Below are 19,172 nucleotides of genomic sequence, written 5' to 3' on the forward strand. Positions count from 1 at the left end.
GAATGTTAGCTTAGTTAAATAATGAATTTGACATGCAAACAAACCACTAGGATTGTTACCCAGGAGGCAGAACTATTATTTTAGAACAAGAGTTTAGTAATCACCCCATGCTAATAAAGCTGATCAGAACATCAGTCTTGTGCATATGAAGCTGTGAATACTCACTCATAGTGCTCTGGCCACATACTGATGAGTGTGATAGGACTGCAAAGAGGGCAGAGGGAGACAAAAGTCATAGAACAAACACTTTAGAGCAATTTAATACAAAAGCAGTGGGGCGGGGTTTCCCTGGTGGCGCAGTGGTTTGGAATCCGCCTGCCAATGCAGGGGACATGGGTTCGAGCCCTGGTCCTGGGGGATCCCACATGCCACGGAGCAACTAAGCCCTTGTGTCACAACTGCTGAGCCTGCGAGCCTCAACTACTGGGGCCCGCGCTCCTGGAGCCCGTGCTTCACAGCAGGAGAGGTCACTGCGGTGAGAGGCCTGCGCACCGCAATGAAGAGTGGCCCCCGCTCGCCACAACTAGAGAAGGCCCGCGTGCAGCAACGAAGACCCAACGCAGTCAAAAATAAAATAAATAAAATAAATAAATTTATATAAAAAAAAAAAAAAGCAGTGGGGCGTAGGGGTGGGGGACATTCTCAATTGTCTTCCACTCCCATGTTTGGTTGCCCTGAGGTCCACCGTGACAAAATCAAAACTAACAGAAATGACTGTTTATTCTAGAAGAGATACTGTGTATTCAAGTGCCTGCAGGGGCCTTTTCACAGATATTACAGGATATTTGTTATAGATAGCAAACACATCTCTAAATAATCTGATTGAAAAAAGAAACAGAACGCTCTAAAATAGCTCAAAATTATGGAATAATTTAAACAATAATGTTCCATAACATACCGAAGGGAGATGCAATCATATTTTTGTTTTTCCTGGAGAAGAAACTTGATCAGAATGGTAAAGTTAAATACCAGAGACTACACTGTATATTGACGGCAGAGTTGCGGTAAGACGAGAATGTTCTGAATCTTTGCTCAATTTTAAACGTAAAAATCCAAATCCAGGTGTACACAAAGTATCTCAACCTCACAGATTCACTGAAAAAAGATACAACCTAGATGCCACGCTTTCCTCTACACCCGGCCCAAATTCTCAATTATCCATAAAACTGAAAGCAACTTTTCTAGATCATGATACACTCACTCTCTTCAAACAAAATTTTATCCAGAAGTTCTATCTAAGAAACTGACAAAAAGAACATTGCTTGAATCAGGGCTTGAGTGGAACTTGATTATTCAGTATCCCTCCCAGCCCTGGGGGTACACTCCAACCTCCCAGCAGTGCCTAGAAATCCCGAGGTCTCCATGTATCATTTGAAAACAAATGATCCTAATTAAAAGCTAGTTTAGGGGGCTTCCCTGGTGGCGCAGTGGTTGAGAGTCTGCCTGCCGATGCAGGGGACACGGGTTCGAGCCCTGGTCTGGGAAGATCCCACGTGCCGCGGAGCAACTGGGCCCGTGAGCCACAACTACTGAGCCTGCGCGTCTGGAGCCTGTGCTCCGCAACAAGAGAAGCCGAGATAGTGAGAGGCCCGCGCACTGCGATGAAGAGTGGCCCCGCTTGCCGCAACTAGAGAAAGCCCTCGCACAGAAACGAAGACCCGACACAGTCAAAAAAAAAAAAAAAGCTAGTTCAAACCCTAACCTTTTTTACTGGAGGGGAAGGAAGAGGAGGGAATACTGATGAATGTGGAAATTTAAAAATCTAAAGAAAATTAGTTTTCTAATTAAGTAAAGTCTCCTGCAAAAGCTAATGCTGATTGAAACAAAGAGGAAGGAAAGTTTAAATTATTCTAGATCTACTTGATTCTCCTATTTCTATTACAGATACATACTCACGAACAAGTTAATGATCTCATTATCTCCTACTGGGAAGCAAAAGTTGATGTCTGAATAGCAAAGATTAAAAGAAGATGGAAGGTCATCTTATTGGGATGGAAAACTGAGACTCTTTGGAACTACTTTCAAAAACAGGTATTTATCCAGTCTGTGTTTGTCAGAACATCTATACTGTATATAGACTTAATTACCCATGTAATAAAATAGATACAACAACAATGAAACAAAACAGTATTATTCAATAGTCTTTTTACATCACTTTTCATTAACTCTGAAATATGGATGGTGTCAGGTAAATGATTTGCTATACACTTTCTAAAAAATAGGAACTGCTTGAGAGACCATTTCTAAAATTCAAGTGTGCCACAACATTCACTGTGAGCTTTAAATGTAAGAAACATGTATTTTTTGATCTTAATTGAACTCAGGAAAGCTTTGTGAAACTGCTTGACTGGTTCCTGTAAGGTTAATTCAGTTAGCACAATAAGTGATTCACTGAACTAAGTAAGATAAGAATGGCAGAGGTAAAAAGATGAATTGAAGTTTCTCAAGAGAAAGTTTTTATATATTGTGAAAATTTCTAAGAAAAGAAATAAAGATTAAAAAAAACCCCAGAAGTTTAGGCTTTACTGACTTCAAAGTACCTTGATGTGCAGAAAAAAAATGTTACATGATAAGCTTTTTCATTTAATTCTAGAAGAGGAAAACTGGGCAATATTCTCCCTGCATTGTTAGAATCTATGATTAAAGGGGGTTAAAAATAAGACCAATCTATGTGTTAGCCCAGACTTCATAATGCAGCCTATCCCTGCTTTCCAAAGTGGTGTTTGAACAGAGTTTGGTTAATCACACACTAATATGGAAGGAATCAGACTCTACTAAATATACTTAATGTTAACCCAGACTTTCTTTGAAGAACTTCGTGACTCCTTTGGTGCCTTAAATTCTCAGCAGACTGCTCCTCATGCTTCCAATCTTTTTGCTTTCTGAAGTCCATTTCTCCCCAAGCGGAGTAAGTGCAGTCCCAGTGTGCTCTAACATACAAATCTTCAATAGCTCCCCACGGCTCTCAGGTAACCTACAAACACCGTGGCATGGCTTACAAGGTCCTTCATTATCTGGTTCTTGCTTTTCTCTCCATTTTCATTTCTCGTCACGATTTCCAGCTTCCCATCCCAGTTTCTGAAACAATCTTGTCTTCAGGCTTTTGAAAATGTTTGCCGTGGCTTGAAACTCTCCTTCTCCTCCCCAGGCACCAAACACTGAGCGTTTGGCCCTATTACTCTTTCAGTTCTCAGGTTAGCTGTCACTTCCTGCCAGTGCAATGCTCCCACAACCATAATTCTACTAACTATGAGTTGGTTCTTGCTACAGTAAGAACTTAAAAAAACATGAAACTCATCTACTCCACCTTAACCAATACCAGGGAGAGGTGTCTATTTTACTCCTTTTAATCTTCAGGGAAACCTTTTTGGCCAGTAAATCTCACTCAATTCTCAAATTACTTTGTCACTCTTTGAGCCTGTTTCTCAGGTTTATTTTCAACAGTAACTCTTTCATCAAGCTCTACTCATTTATTTTGATTTATTTTTTGAAAAAAAAATCTTGCATAGTTATAAAATTAATCGAATAAGCCTAATCATGGATTTGTTTACCTTCTTTTACTAATATCTAATTTTCTCATAAATCCGCTCCACGCATGCATGTATAATTACTGGATAGGGGATAAGACCTTACATTTTGCAGAGATGAAAGAGAAAGAAGCAAAAGAAAATTCTAATCAGCTTCATATATAACTTCAACACATTTACCACTTTGCTGGTTTTTCTCCAATGTTCTCTTCCCGCAAATAGGAGAATAAATGAAATCAAATTTTTTACTACCCACTCATGTAAATTGTTATACCAGAAGATTAAGTGGCCTTGTACTGGAAAGGGCTCAGTAGAAAAATGAACTATACCAACTCCAAGAACGCATCCTAGGAGTGAAGAAAGAAGAAAACCTGCCCAATGTATCCAGTAGCTCATAAATCTTTTTCAAAAACGATCTTGTGACATCTGACTTAATCTTACACTCCTTCTTTTCTTTCTCTTGTTTTCCTCTCACTGACAATGCTGGTAAATTCATGTTAGCTAAAATGAAGCATCTTCAGAGTTACAGCCAAAAATCGTAGCACAAAATTATTTGGCATACTTTTCTGTTCTTTTTTACTTTCACTGAGTCACCCAGAATAGAATGATTGATGTCAGTGATTATTTTGACAGTGAAAGGCAAATTATCAAAATTGCTTAAAAGGAGTTTAAAAGATCTATCTATCTGTATGACTCATATGAAGATGCATATATCTGGGACATAAATGGTCCCAAATGGTTTATCCAAAGAGTGAAAGGCACATCACTACTTCAAACCTATCAAATTATCCTATAAATAAAAGCACTGTGTGATAATTCTATGCTTCAGGCAGTTACTCCAAAGGTTATTTAGATCTGATACCAAGATAAGTAAAATTTTGTCTTTATTAGAAGGTGTTCAGCATAGTTAAGCTATATATTAGATACTAAAACAAATAATGTATTATCATACACTTTTGAAAAAAAAGAAAAAAAAATCTACCCACAAAACAGAGGACCAAAGATATAACTTTCCTTATAGATTTTAAGTATTTGAGTAGTGTCCTTTAAATTGAAATCGTTTCAAAAACATTTCTTCTAAAATGTACTGTGGAAAAAATGACTGGGAGGCATATATCTTAAATTGTACAGAATTTGAAATCAATCAAGGTTATCAAAAAGTTTGAATTTCTTGGTATGCTTTAAATGAGTATGTGGTATTTTTATCTACATATACAGCTGCTTTATATTTCTTTCTGCCTGCTCACCCATAATGTTACCTATAGAGGGATAAAAATACCTACTATGCTTTGGCTGTGGTCTTTCTTCTACTTCTTAGCAGTTCAACAAATTAAAAAAAAAAGACTGCACGTAAATGTAGCAAAGTCCCTGGTCTATAGGGTTTTATCTGGAAAAAAAAAATGGACTAAATAGTCTATCCCTCTATTTTGACATCTTTGAGAAACGGACTGTCATAATATACTGGACGATTACTATTCTCTGATTCTCTCTCATGTACACAATAAAATGAATTATGAGTTTTGAAGGTTAAATGTCAACACATTTTTATACTTCTTATTACAACTTTCTCTACTGTATAATGTAGGAAACTCCAGACTTCACACTTCGGAGCTTCTCTTCTGTAGTTATTTGAGAGGGCATATTTCTGTAACTAGAACTTCACTATTCTTTACAACTAGGCACTCTGGTGATGATTAGCAATAAAAGTTAATTTCCCCCAAGATTCAAGCACAAGAAAATTGCCTTGGCCGGCATATTTATGCTGATATTTTAAAAAAGTGATTCAAAGATTTAAAATTTTATTTATTTTGATCTTGAGGTATAATTGTTTAGTAATTTAAAATTTGCTCTTGCATTTCTTCAGGCTCACTTTAAAGTTTCTTTTTCTTTTCATTTCAGGCTATAAATTGCTCTTCTCTGCTTTATAATCCCAAAGTAGTTTTGTTACTTGAAGCTTTGTTTCATTTATGTTTGTAAACTCAAATTATATACTTTTAAGAAATTTTGTCTATTTCATGTACAATATAAAGCTGTCTCATTTCGCTGTCTTCATGTTCAAGAAAAAAAGAAATTAGAAATGTAATGTGAGATTTTGATGAGATTTAGTATAGGTATATATCTGAAGCAAGAGATTAAGTATTATTAATAAACTTATATTAAAAATATGGGAAAAAAATATGGAGAGATATACCATGTTCTTGGATTGGAAGAATCAACATCGTGAAAATGACTCTACTACCCAAAGCAATCTACAGATTCAATGCAATCCCTATCAAACTACCACTGGCATTTTTCACAGAACTAGAACAAAAAATTTCACAACCTGTATGGAGACACAAAAGACCCCGAATAGCCAAAGCAATCTTGAGAACGAAAAATGGAGCTGGAGGAATCAGGCTCCCTGATTTCAGACTATATTACAAAGCTACAGTAATCAAGACAGTTTGGTACTGGCACAAAAACAGAAATATAGATCAATGGAACAGGATAGAAAGCCCAGAGATAAACCCACGCACGTATGGTCACCTTATCTTTGATAAAGGAGGCAAGCATATACAGTGGAGAAAAGACAGCCTCTTCAATAAGTGGTGCTGGGAAAATTGGACAGGTACATGTAAAAGTATGAAATTAGAACACGCCTTGACACCATACACAAAAATAAACTCAAAATGGATTAAAGACCTAAGTGTAAGGCCAGACCCTATCAAACTCTTAGAGGAAAACATAGACAGAACACTCTATGACATAAATCACAGCAAGATCCTTTTTGACCCAGCCCCTAGAGAAATGGAAATAAAAACACAAATAAACAGATGGGACCTAATGAAACTTAAAAGCTTTTGCAAAGCAAAGGAAACCATAAATAAGACCAAAAGACAACCCTCAGAATGGGAGAAAATATTTGCAAATGAAGCAACTGACAAAGGAATAATCTCCAAGATTTACAAGCAGCTCATGCAGCTCAATAACAAAAAAACAAACAACCCAATCCAAAAATGGGCAGAAGACCTAAATAGACATTTCTCCAAAGAAGATATACAGATGGCCAACAGACACATGAAAGAATGCTCAACATCATTAATCATTAGAGAAATGCAAATCAAAACTACAATAAGGTATCATCTCACACCGGTCAGAATGGCCATCATCAAAAAATCTAGAAACAATAAATGCTGGAGAGGGTGTGAAGAAAAGGGAACACTCTTGCACTGTTGGTGGGAATGTAAATTGATACAGTCACTATGGAGAACAGTATGGAGGTTCCTTAAAAAACTAAAAATAGAACTACCATATGACCCAGCAATCCCACTACTGGGCATATACCCTGAGAAAACCATAATTCAAAAAGAGTCATGTACCAAAATGTTCATTGCAGCTCTATTTACAATAGCCAGGACATGGAAGCAACCTAAGTGTCCATCATCAGATGAATGGATAAAGAAGATGTGGCACATATATACAATGGAATATTACTCAGCCATAAAAAGAAATGAAATGGAGGTATTTGTAATGAGGTGGATGGAGTTAGAGTCTGTCATACAGAGTGAAGTAAGTCAGAAAGAGAAAAACAAATACAGTATGCTAACACATAAATATGGAATCTAAGGAAAAAAAAAAAAAGGTCATGAAGAACCTAGTGGCAAGACGGGAATAAAGACACAGACCTACTAGAGAATGGACTTGAGGATGTGGGGAGGGGGAGGGGTGAGATGTGACAGGGTGAGAGAGTGTCATGGACATATATACACTACCAAATGTAAAATAGATAGCTAATGGGAAGCAGCCGCATAGCACAGGGAGATCAGCTCGGTGCTTTGTGACCACCTAGAGGGGTGGGATGGGGAGGGTAGGAGGGAGGGAGATGCAAGAGGGAAGAGATCTGGGAACATATGTATATGTATAACTGATTCACTTTGTTATAAAGCAGAAACTAACACCATTGTAAAGCAATTATACTCCAATAAAGATGTTTAAAAAAAAAAAAAATGTAAAGGGGGACTTCCCTGATGGCTCAGTGGTTAAGAATCCACCTGCCAATGCAGGGCACACAGGTTCGAGCCCTGGTCCGGGAGGATCCCACATGCCACGGAGCAACTAAGTCCGTGCGCCACAACTACTGAAGACCTCGTGCCTAGAGCCTGTGCTCCGCAACAAGAGAAGCCACTGCAATGAGAAGCACGCTCACTGAAACCAAGAGTAGACCCCGCTCGCCACAACTAGAGGAAGCCCGCGCACAGCAACGAGGACCCAACATAGCCAAAAATAAATAAATAAAATAAATAAATTTATAAAAAAAAATATGTAAAATGAGTGCAAAACACACTGCAAGAAATAGTAAAAACATCCCACAAAGAGAGAAAAATGGAAAATAAATAAAATAATGAAAGAGCATATAATACCACAATTTACTTTAAGTATTTTTAAGAATAAAAGAGATGACTAATGCAAAGGCTGACACATTATTACATGTTTTAAAAGTTTAGGAACACAGGCAAAATTAAACCTGGAAGTTTTGCTGTGCCGTCAAAAGCAAACAGTCAAAATTCATGTTGTGAAGACTGGTTCCAAGTTTATTTTACCTCTTTTAAAATGAAACATTTTACCAAAACACAAATTCTTTTTTGGTATCAGATTTCTCTTTTGTCACTAACATAAAAGTAGCAGGTATAAGAGCATGTACAAATACAAGTTTTAATAGTAAAATTAAACTTACGTCTCTAAGTTGTCACCTTCAAGAACTGTCTGGACAGGCAGGTAGCCAAGCCGAGGATGTTTGGCAAAGTATTTCTTCGATCTGAACTTATTCTTCAGCACCTTTGTGAAGTCCCGTACATCTTCCCCAGATGTTGTCTATGAGGTTGAAAAAATTACACTTTTCTCATTAAAATGAAAGGAGACAACTATCTACAATCAAATTAGAGTGGATGTAAACTGATGCAATTACATGACCACAGTTTCAGTAGCTTTATGTATTTTTGGAATAGTATACAAGGTCATAACACATGGCAATCAGGACTCATCATTAAATATATCCAGCCATTAGTTTACAATTTTAAATTTTCTGTTTAAATTTTAAATTTTCATAAGTTGATAATTTCCCCAATATGTTAAAAATCGGGCCTAAAAGTAAAATTAGTTTTGGCAATGTTATTGGTTGATTCCTTTCACTAAAAAAGCGGCAAAATGTTATTAAACATTTGGTGATGACGAAGTATTCTGGATATTATATGGTTTTAACTAAGGTGAATAAATCAGGGTGAGCTATATATACAGCCTGTACAAGTCAACATAAATTGTAATCTGGAAAAAGAGAAATACACAAGAGAGAAAGAGCAGGGCCACACTGGTTCTCTATATTGCAAGAAATACTGTCAGATTCTTTGTTCTTTTCCAACCATACAAACATATAATTATTCGACACGGACTAAATTACTAATGGCGATATAAAACGTGACTTTTTTAAGAAGCAGTTCAAGATGATTAGTTACTAATCATTTAGGGTGAGGTGGGCTGAAATCTACCCCAACCCCCAAGCCCTCATCCACTCAATGAACTGTTCTCTGAGCCCCAGTTTTCTACTCTGTATCATCAATTCTAGTTTTTTTTGGAAAATGTTAAACAGACATCAACTTTAGTCCTTCTGAAAGTGTATTTAAAATATTGATGTGTGCAGAACTGAACTGAAACCTTGGTCATCTGACTCCTAGTTGGCTATCCCTTCTACAACTAGACAGACCTCACGCCAACCTCTTTACAAAGCGAAACCGGAGGACTTTTCTATAATAACAAACTGAGTGCTAAATATATTGACTTACCTGCCACCTGCTCCCCTCCAGGCCTTGCACCGTCCCCAGTCTGTCTTTTCCCTCATGACAAGCGTGCCCAAGACTCATACAAACTTGTTTTGCAAACAGAAGTTTAACAAAATGTAATTATTTCTTAAAACGACTGAATTGAGTCAACCCTTATGTGGTTTTGTTACTTTCCATTTGCTCCCATTCCACCTAAATATGTCTTCTTCTAGTAAACAGTTAAGGAAACTTCTGATTCTCTAAGCTTGCAGAGCAGAGAGAAAACATAAATCGGCCCAAGCTATTTATACATCAATTTTCACCTTATTTAAAAGGATATGTATAGCAAGCAAAAGCCCACATTATCAGTAGGCCTTTTGCTATCAGACCCACAATGTCAAATCTTTTCCTGAATAATAAAGAAAAAACTATATAATACCTGCAGTTATATAGATACAGACCTTCCCAAATATAAAGTGTAGAAAATGAGCTATTAATGGGAAAAAAAAAAAAAGCCAAGGCACTCTGTAGAGGAAAAAGGGTTGCTATAAGATGATGGTTCGGGGGTATTAAAATCTAACCAGGCAGAACAGGAGAGAGAAGCAGAACACAGTTGGGAGTAAAGAAGGCAATATTTAGAGACACAATGCCTGGTACAGAGAATAAAGCCAAAAGGATATATCACTACTATAAAGGACATTTGGACTTTTAGCAATGGGTATCACAACCACATATCATTAAGTTTATACATATGTTTATCCTGAATGTTTTGGTAAAGAGAAAAAAAAGGAAGAAGGTTTCCATGATAGAAATACAAAAAGAAGGCCCCATGCAATAATAAGCATTTATGACCCAATTTATTTCTATGTCTGCTCTTAACACACTGTTAATATACAAGGAGATAAAGAAGTAACGGCCTCCAGCTTTTACTTGGTCCATTTCCATCTGGCAATAAGAAGGTTTTTATTGCTCGGGCCAGTGATTTTCAAGCCATATCCAGGTCTTTAACTCAGGCAGCCCTGAGTGGGGCGGGTGGGAGAAAAGGCCAGGTGGGCAAGGCACCGGGCCACTTCCCCAGTCTGCCTCAGCCAGGACAGCGTACAATACAGTGCCCTTTAGTGTATTCATGCCGTTGTGCAACCATCACCACGATCTAATTCTAGAACACCATCATCACCTCAAAAAGAAAGAAAGCCTGTACCGATCACCAATCATTCCCACCCCTTTCCCAACCCCCATCTCCTCCCCTCAGCGTCTGGCAACCACTAATCTACTTTCTGTTTCTGTGGATTTGTCTACTCTGGACATTTCTTATAAATGGAATCAAATAACATGTGGTCTTTTGTGACTGGCTTCTTTTACTTAGTATAATGTTCTTCTAGCTTATCTCTATTTTGGTTTCAATGTGAACTCTTGCTTGGGAAAAAAATGACACATCATTAAAAGTACAAGTCCAATTCCGCATCACACATTCTTTAGCTAAATACATTCAGGACATGGAAGAACAAAGCAAAACCAACCGACCAGCAAAAAACCCTTCTCTCTCCCACAAAAAACAAACAAAAAACACCTACCTGCCTCCCAAAAAGTTATAGCAGGGGTTTCAGATAATGCTCAAATTTGATATTTAGAAAAAATGAGTGCATTCTCATATATGCTAATGAGGAAAAGAAACTACCACCAGCAGTTGTAATCTAAGGGCACTAAATTCACTAACGCCATAAACTTTATGCAATATTAAAAGGAAAAGTGAAAAGTAATTCATCCCACAGGAATGTGATTCTTTAGCTGGGATAGAGCCAAGAAAGTGAATTATGCCTATTTTCTCACCAAAAATGGTTAAAATAGGGTATTCCCTGGCAGTCCAGTGGTGAGGACACTGCACTTCCAATGTTGGAGGTGCAGGTTCGATCCCTGGTCAGGGAACTAAGATACTGCATGCCGCGTGGCGTGGCCAAAAAAAAAAAAAAAAAAAAAAGGCTTAAATATATTTGTACATATTTGGTCTAATTTCCTATCTAATAACAGTACCCAATATTTCTCTGTTTGAAGGTGCTAGAACAATGGTTTGGTAAAAAGCTAAACAGAGGACCACCCACCTAGCATAATGAATACCATCAAACTCAACTGTCTCCATGCTAGTATGGAGACAGAGTTATTCTTGTTCTTTTTAAAGCAAACAACTATTGATATTATGATATGAAGATGAAATCGAAAGGATCATTCATTACTACAGAAATCATCCAGCATGTTAAGTTATCCACGCATTTCTCGAAAGACTAGGTTTTCACTTATTGCTGTAAGAAAAGAAATAAAAAGAACAAAAGACTTTGTAGATCTCATTAGATGTAACGAGGGTAATACGAGGGTAATATATTAGCACACAAGTCTCACCTTATAAATAGCTTTCCTTCAATCTTTTTTTTTTACTATCAACGGCAGTGAGAGTATCATCACTATTTTGACCCAAAAGAAAACTGACACCAAGGCTTTCAGGGATTCAGATTGACAAGGTGAGTAAGGCAAGAGCTGCTCTTGCAAACCTGGGTCTTTTCACCACACCAGAGCTATATCACCTCTCCAAGAAAAACGGAACAGTCTTAAGTTTTGTAAGAAAAAGAAGCCATAGCCATTGACTAAACTATTATTACAGTCTGAATTTTGCCTTTATTTTAAATAAAGTACTACTAAGATACCCTGTGGCTGATTTTTACAAAATTTATATTGAAATGTCATTTTATAACTTTTAAATTGCATATACAAGAAATGCTCAGTGCAAGTACAATTAGAAAAAAAATACACATGGAAGAGAAAAAAGAGAAGAATTAAAATTGCCAGCTCTTCTGTCACCCAGAGATAACCACTCTTAAAATGGTTGTAACTGGACTGTTTTATTTTTTAATCCTTTTTATTGCAAAATAAAACACAGATATATAAAACTATATGTAACAGGCACTTGGTTTAATAAAATACATTATATGGTGAATACGATCCAGTCAGGAAATTGAACTTTGTTGGACATTTCAGAAGCCTCATTCCAGTCCTAACCCCTTCCCATCTCCCTAAAACCAGCATCCTCACTTTTATAATAATAACTTCCTTGTGTTTTCAAAATAGTTTCATCACTCCAATGTCTGTCCTTAGATACTATAGTTTAGTCTAGCTCATTTTTTAAAATCAGATATATTTTAAGTCACTTTTAATCTACCAGATTTCTTCTTCATACTTGCCATTTCATTACAATTTATCTGTTGGAAACTCAGGCAATTCAACCTGTAAAGTTTTCAAGAGTAGGATTTTGCTGGTTGCATATTTTTGGTGCAGTTTAGCATGTTCCTTTGGATATCCTGCAAATTGGCAGCTGGATACAGAGAATGCATGAGACTCAATGAGACTCAGGTTTGCTCTTTCGGCAAGATTATTGGTGGTGTTTGGTAGGATTATAGCAAACACATGATGTGTGGTCATCTCTCTTACATAATCCTAGTAGCTTTCATGCTAAATGCCTATATCCATCCAATGAGGGCTTTAAAATGGTGATATTCTAATTCTACCGTTCATTTTTAGTTGAAAACAAATCTTAAGGACATCCCCTTCATCCATTTAGTCACTCAATAGTACAGTTCATTCAGGAAAGGCAGGATTACGTGTTTGATTTTTCTCTTTTATTGACCAATTTTCCCTGTAATGAATTGGTTTCCTACCATCTTCCAAAGAAGACCAATTTTTAAATTATTTTAAGATATCATTATGAATTCATAGATTAACATATTTGATGAGTTTTGATCTATTGCAATTACTGTTGACCCTTGAACAACATGGGTTTGAATGACGCGGGTCCACTCATACACAGATTTTTTTCACTAAATATGTACTATAGCACTACACAAACCGTGGATGTGGAGGGCCCACTGTAAAGTTATACGTGGATTTTCCACTCTCCAGGGGGTTGGTGCTCCTAACCCCCGAGTTGTTCAAGGGTCAACTATATTATCATTATTGAAGCTCAAACTGTCCTATCTTTGACCAGTAGGAGCCTCTTCTTGTTGTCCCATTTAGTTTAAGTTCTACTGGTAACAATATAGTTAATGCTCTCCATCAGTCCGTAGGATGTTATGTCTCTAGTTACTTTGGTTGCCTAAGCCTGGTCTCTAATAAATTCCCCAAGAAGTGCTCATAGGACCAATATTACCTGAGCTCTTCCATGTTGATGATGCATTTCCTGTGTCCTTTGCTAGTTACTAGAAAGTTGGTTTTTCTGGATATGAAATTCTTGGCTCATATATTTTTCCCTTGAGCTGCTTAAGTATGTTCCTCCATTTTCTTTTGGTATAAAGTATTGCAGTTGAAAAGTCTGATGGTTATTTAATTTTCTTTCCTTTTTAAGTCATTTTTTCCTTTTGTTTAAATGACCAAAGGATTTTTTTTTTATTTTAAAGTCCATTAATTTTACCAGAATATGCCATAGTGTTGATCATTCTGAGTTAGTGTTCTCAGGCATAATATACTCTTTCAGTATACAGATTCACTTTTTCTTGTTCTTCCGGGTTTTTTTTTTTTTTTGAGGGAGGAAAGATTTTCTTCAAAAAATTTTTTTTGGAAGTAGAATTGATTAGTTTTCCTTCTTTTTAAATTTTATTTTATTTTATTTTATTGTTTTATTTTTTATTTTTGGCCCCCCCATGAGGCATGCAGGATCTTAGTTCCCCAACCAGAGACCAAACCCACGCCCCCTGCGGGGGAAGCGCCGAGTCTTAGCCACTGGGACGCCAGAGAAGTCCCTTTAATTTTTATTTTTAGGGTTTGTTCTACCTTATCTTGGGTTTCTTCTTCAGAGACTCATATTATCCATACTTTCAGTCCTTTTTTTTTTTGCCTATCTTCAGTATTTGTCATTTTCTCTTGAATCCCTTATATTGCTTTCTTCACTTCTTTTTTTTTTTAATTAATTAATTAATTAATTAATTTATATTTTTGGCTGTGTTGGGTCTTCGTTTCTGTGCGAGGGTTTTTTCCAGTTGCAGCAAGCGGGGGCCACTCTTCATCGCGGTGCACGGGCCTCTCACTATCACGGCCTCTCGTTGCGGAGCACAGGCTTCAGACGTGCAGGCTCAGTAGTTGTGGCTCACGGGCCTAGTTGCTCAGCGGCATGTGGGATCTTCCCAGACCAGGGCTCGAACCCGTGTCCCCTGCATCGGCAGGCAGATTCTCAACCACTGCGCCACCAGGGAAGCCCTTTCTTCACTTCTTTTTAAGTTTTAAGATTTGCCTCTTATTCACCTTCTACTTCTTTTATGGTGTTTATCTGTTCTGTTTATTAAGACTAAAATTAATTAGTCTTAATTTCTGAAATTATTTTTCTTTTATTTCTAACTCTTTCCTATGTTCTGTCACCCCAAAATATGCCAAAGGGGCATACTGATTAGTTTAAATTAAAGTTAATTGAGAAACAGCCAGGGCAAGAACAGTCTGACCCCTACTCTTTGTCCCCCTGAAAGCAGGAAATAATCTCCCATGTAAAAGGTACCCTTCCTACACCAGGACACAGAGAAACATCCTTATCGCTAGAAATAGGGAATTCAAGGCTGAGAAAGCTGCGTGAACCATCTGCTTAGATTCTTCAGTAATTGGTAGCAAAGCCTAAGTTTCTTTGTCTTGTCACTTCTTCACAAAGTTATTGGGTTTTTTTGCCTAAAAGGTACAAAACTGCCTGCTTCGGTCATTTCTTTGAGTCTCTCGTATGCACAAAATTAAACTTTGATTTTCTCTTGTTAGTCTGTCTCATGTCAATTTAATTATTAGACCAGTCAGAAGAACCTAGACAGGTAGAGGTAAATTTTTTCCTCCCCAACAATATGTTGCAAGTTTTGTGACTGGTGGTGGTTTGTTACCACCTAGATTTATTTGGGGGATATCCCATTACCTAGTTTTGTTGTAAATATTATCCAGAGGTTCGGTTTTGCTGTCTAGATCTCTGTCTCTTTTTATGTCACTACTTTACAAATGGGAAGAAAATGGCAAAGGCAGAAGAGATTGAAAACTCTGAAGCCACTGCTACCACCATCTCCCCCAAATCCTTCTGGACTCATTTTTAACAAGCACATAAGAACTCTCACATCCAAATGAGGCCTGTCCTTCAAATTGTCATTTTTGGAAATCAAATGAAGGTGACTCACTGTGAAAAACATTTAAAAACTGAACCTACACAGACAAGTGGGTATGTGAATACTTTAAAATATACTTTCCTCTGTTATGCTGCTATTAAGAAGCAGTGAGATAATAACGAAAACTTATTTGGATAATGCTAAGTAGTTAGTTCTTGACTTGCTCCCCACCAACTAGTACAAATCAATTATTTAAAAAGTGTTGCTGAATTATAAAATGTAGCCTGGGGTAAGTCTGTCCATGTAACTCTCTACCCAAATCCCAAAAACTCCTGTGTAAGCTGGTATGAGATGATTTTTCACTCTTGAGTTCTATTTTGCCAACCAAAGTTGGGGGTATTTTAAATTTTCCTCTGTTTTACTCCTTGATTGGGAACAAATATAGACTTCATATAGAGCAAAATTTAGAGTTAGAGAACTACAAATAAAAAAACAAAACCATATTCATTTTAAATCTCCTCAAAATTTCTTTGGTCAATTCATGACTTGGGATGGCACTATTACCTAATTCCTTAACAAATACTCCCAACATTAGACTTTTAACTTAACTACAAATATGCATAAGTTATAGACAGAGGAAAACAAGGAAGAACAAGGAGGAAAACCAATATTACACAAGAAACAACACAGTCTTTGGCACATGAGTAGAATAATTATTATTATTTGGATCATACACAAATACAAAAATCATTGTTCAACAACACCCTCATTAGCAGGAATTACGTCTTACATATAGAAGTCAATAGTCCCAAACGATAGATGCATACTTCTAAAGAGAACATTTCATTATCATAGGGCTTATCTTAAAGATGTTCCAATAGTTTTTTAAAAATTGCAAAACAATCTCTCAGTTTTGCTTTAAGTTTCCTAGATTTCAACAAGTTGAAATTCAGACACACTGAATTCTATAGGTAGGATGAAATTAGTAAGATAAGCTCAGAGTGTTTCCAGTTCTAATGGAAAAATATGAAACTAAAGTATTAGCATTAACAGAATCATCAAAGGGTCAAGAATAAGTAATGAGTCATCCAAAGTAAAATGGATTTTGCTCAAATATCACCTTAAAAGCTAACAACAGGGCTTCCCTGGTGGCACAGTGGTTAAGAATCCGCCTGCCAATGCTGGGGACACGGGTTCGAGCCCTGGTCCAGGAAGATCCCACATGCCACGGAGCAACTAAGCCCATGTGCCACACTACTGAGCCTGCATTCTAGAGCCCGTGAGCCACAACTACTGAGCCCGTGTGCCACAACTACTGAAGCCTGCATGCCTAGAGCCCGTACTCCACAACAAGAGAAGCCATCGCAATGAGAAGCCTGCTCACTGCAACGAAGAGTAGCCCCCACTCGCCACAACCAGAGAAAAAAGACCCCAAGCAGCATCGAAGACCCAATGCAGCCAAAAATAATAAAATAAAATAAAATAAAATAATTTAAAAAAAAGCTAACAACAATCTAAATGCACTCAACTTACTGGGAAAATAATGTAAAGTGGGCAAGAACCGAAAACCCACCTTAGGTTGCTGAGATCAGAGAAAGAGCAATGAGGCTGTGCTTTCAGCATACTGGCAAACATTCCAAGTCTCATCTGAAGAAGTAAGACTGCCAGAAACAAACTACACTAACTCAATGGAGAGCTTTCCAAAGAATGAATCAGCATTTTCTATATTTGATGTTTATAGTCTTATTAACACATTGATGCTGGCAGGGGTGGAGAGGGGTGGACAAAACAACTATTTCTAGTTTTTTCCTTTGTTCTTTTTGTTTTTGTTTGTTTCTTGCCAACCATATACAGTTGTAAAGAAAAGATGTTATTTCACTTTTAACTTTAAAAAGAAAACTTTTTCTATTTTTTCAGTAGAAAACTGATTTTTCTACATTTTCTAAAAATACTGAAAATATGAAATCTTGGGGTTTTTCTATTTTATTTCTTTTTTTATACAGCAGGTTCTTATTAGTTATCTATTTTATACATATTAGTGTATATATACCAATCCCAATCTCCCAATTCATCCTACAACCCCCCGCCCCCGGCTTTCCCCCATTGGTGTCCATACGTTTGTTCTTTACAACTGTGTCTCTATTTCTGCCTTGCAAACCAGTTCATCTGTACCATTTTTCTAAATTCCACATACATGCGTTAATGTATGACATTTGTTTTTCTCTTTCTGGCTTACTTCACTCTGTATGACAGTCTCTAGGTCCATCCACGCCTCTGCAAATGACCCAATTTCGTTCCTTTTTATGGCTGAGTAATATTCCATTGTGTATATGTATATATATACATATATATACATATATATATACACACACACACATATATATATACACACACCCCACATCTTCTTTATCCATTCGTCTCTCAATGGGCATTTAGGTTGCTTCCACGACCTGGCTATTGTAAATAGTGCTTCAATGAACACTGGGGTGTATGTGTCTTTGAATTATGGTTTTCTCAGGGTATATGCCCAATAGTGGGATTGCTGGGTCAAGCAGTAATTCTATTTTTAGTTTTTAAGGAACCTCCATACTGTTCTCCATAGTGGCTGTATCAATATACATTCCAACCAACAGTGCAAGAGGGTTCCCTTTTCTCCACACCCTCTCCAGGATTTGTTGTTTGTAGATTTTCTGATGATGCCCATTCTAACCTGTGTGAGGTGATACCTCATTGTAGTTTTGATTTGCATTCCTCTAACAATTAGTGGTGTTGAGCAGCTTTTCAGGTGCCTCTTGGCCATCTGTAAGTCTTCTTTGAAGAAATGTCTGTTTAGGTCTTCTGCCCATTTTTTGATTGGGTTGTTTGTTTTTCAAATATTGAGCTGCATGAGTTGTTTATATTTTTTGGAGATAAATCCTTTGTCTGTTGATTCGTTTGCAAATATTTTCTCCCATTCTGAGGGTTGTCTTTTCATCTTGTTTATAGTTTCCTCCGCGGTGCAAAAGCTTTTAAGTTTCATTAGGTCCCATTTGTTTATTTTTGTTTTTATTTCCATTACTCTAGGAGGTGGCTCAGAAAAGATCTTGCTGTGATTTATGTCATAGAGTGTTCTGCCTATGTTTTCCTCTAAGAGTTTTATAGTGTCTGGCCTTACATTTAGGTCTTTAATGCATTTTGAGTTTACTTTTGTGTATAGTGTTAGGGAGTGTTCTAATTTCATTCTTTTACATGTAGCTCCCCAGTTTTCCCAGCACCACTTATTGAAGAGACTGTCTTTTCTCCATTGTATATCCTTGCCTCCTTTGTCATAGATTAGTTGACCACAGGTGCGTGGGTTTATCTCTGAGCTTTCTATCCTGTTCCATTGATCTATATTTCTGTTTTTGTGCCAGTACCATATTGTCTTGATTACTGTAGCTTTGTAGTATAGTCTGAAGTCAGGGAGTTTGATTCCTCCAGCTCCGTTTTTTTCCTTCAAGATTGCTTTGGCTATTCGGGGTCTTTTGTTTCTCTGTACAAATTTTAAGATTTTTTTTTCTAGTTCTGTAAAAAATGCCTTTGGTAATTTGATAGGGATTGCATTGAATCTGTAGATTGCTTTGGGTAGTATAGACATTTTCACAATATTGATTGTTCCAATCCAAGAGCATGGTATATCTCCCCATCTGTTTGTGTCGTCTTTGATTTCTTTCATCCGTGTCTTATAGTTTTCTGGTCTTTTACCTCCTTAGGTAGGTTTATTCCTAAGT

At 37.0% G+C, this 19,172-nt stretch overlaps 1 protein-coding gene across 8 annotated transcripts in view; it reads right to left on the reverse strand.

Annotated features, from left to right (window-relative positions):
• UTRN (utrophin) overlaps nt 1–19,172 on the reverse strand; it is a 501,645-nt gene that overhangs the window by 28,987 nt on the left and 453,486 nt on the right. For all 8 annotated transcript variants that reach the window (XM_059941058.1, XM_059941060.1, XM_059941059.1 and 5 more), the window contains 2 exons: nt 8,242–8,378; nt 166–204 (listed from right to left, as the gene is read on the reverse strand). In XM_059941058.1, the coding sequence (XP_059797041.1) occupies nt 166–204; nt 8,242–8,378 (176 nt within the window). The remainder of the gene's footprint in view (nt 1–165; nt 205–8,241; nt 8,379–19,172) is intronic.

Source organism: Balaenoptera ricei, chromosome 12, assembly GCF_028023285.1.
Source record: "Balaenoptera ricei isolate mBalRic1 chromosome 12, mBalRic1.hap2, whole genome shotgun sequence".
NCBI lineage: Eukaryota > Metazoa > Chordata > Mammalia > Artiodactyla > Balaenopteridae > Balaenoptera > Balaenoptera ricei.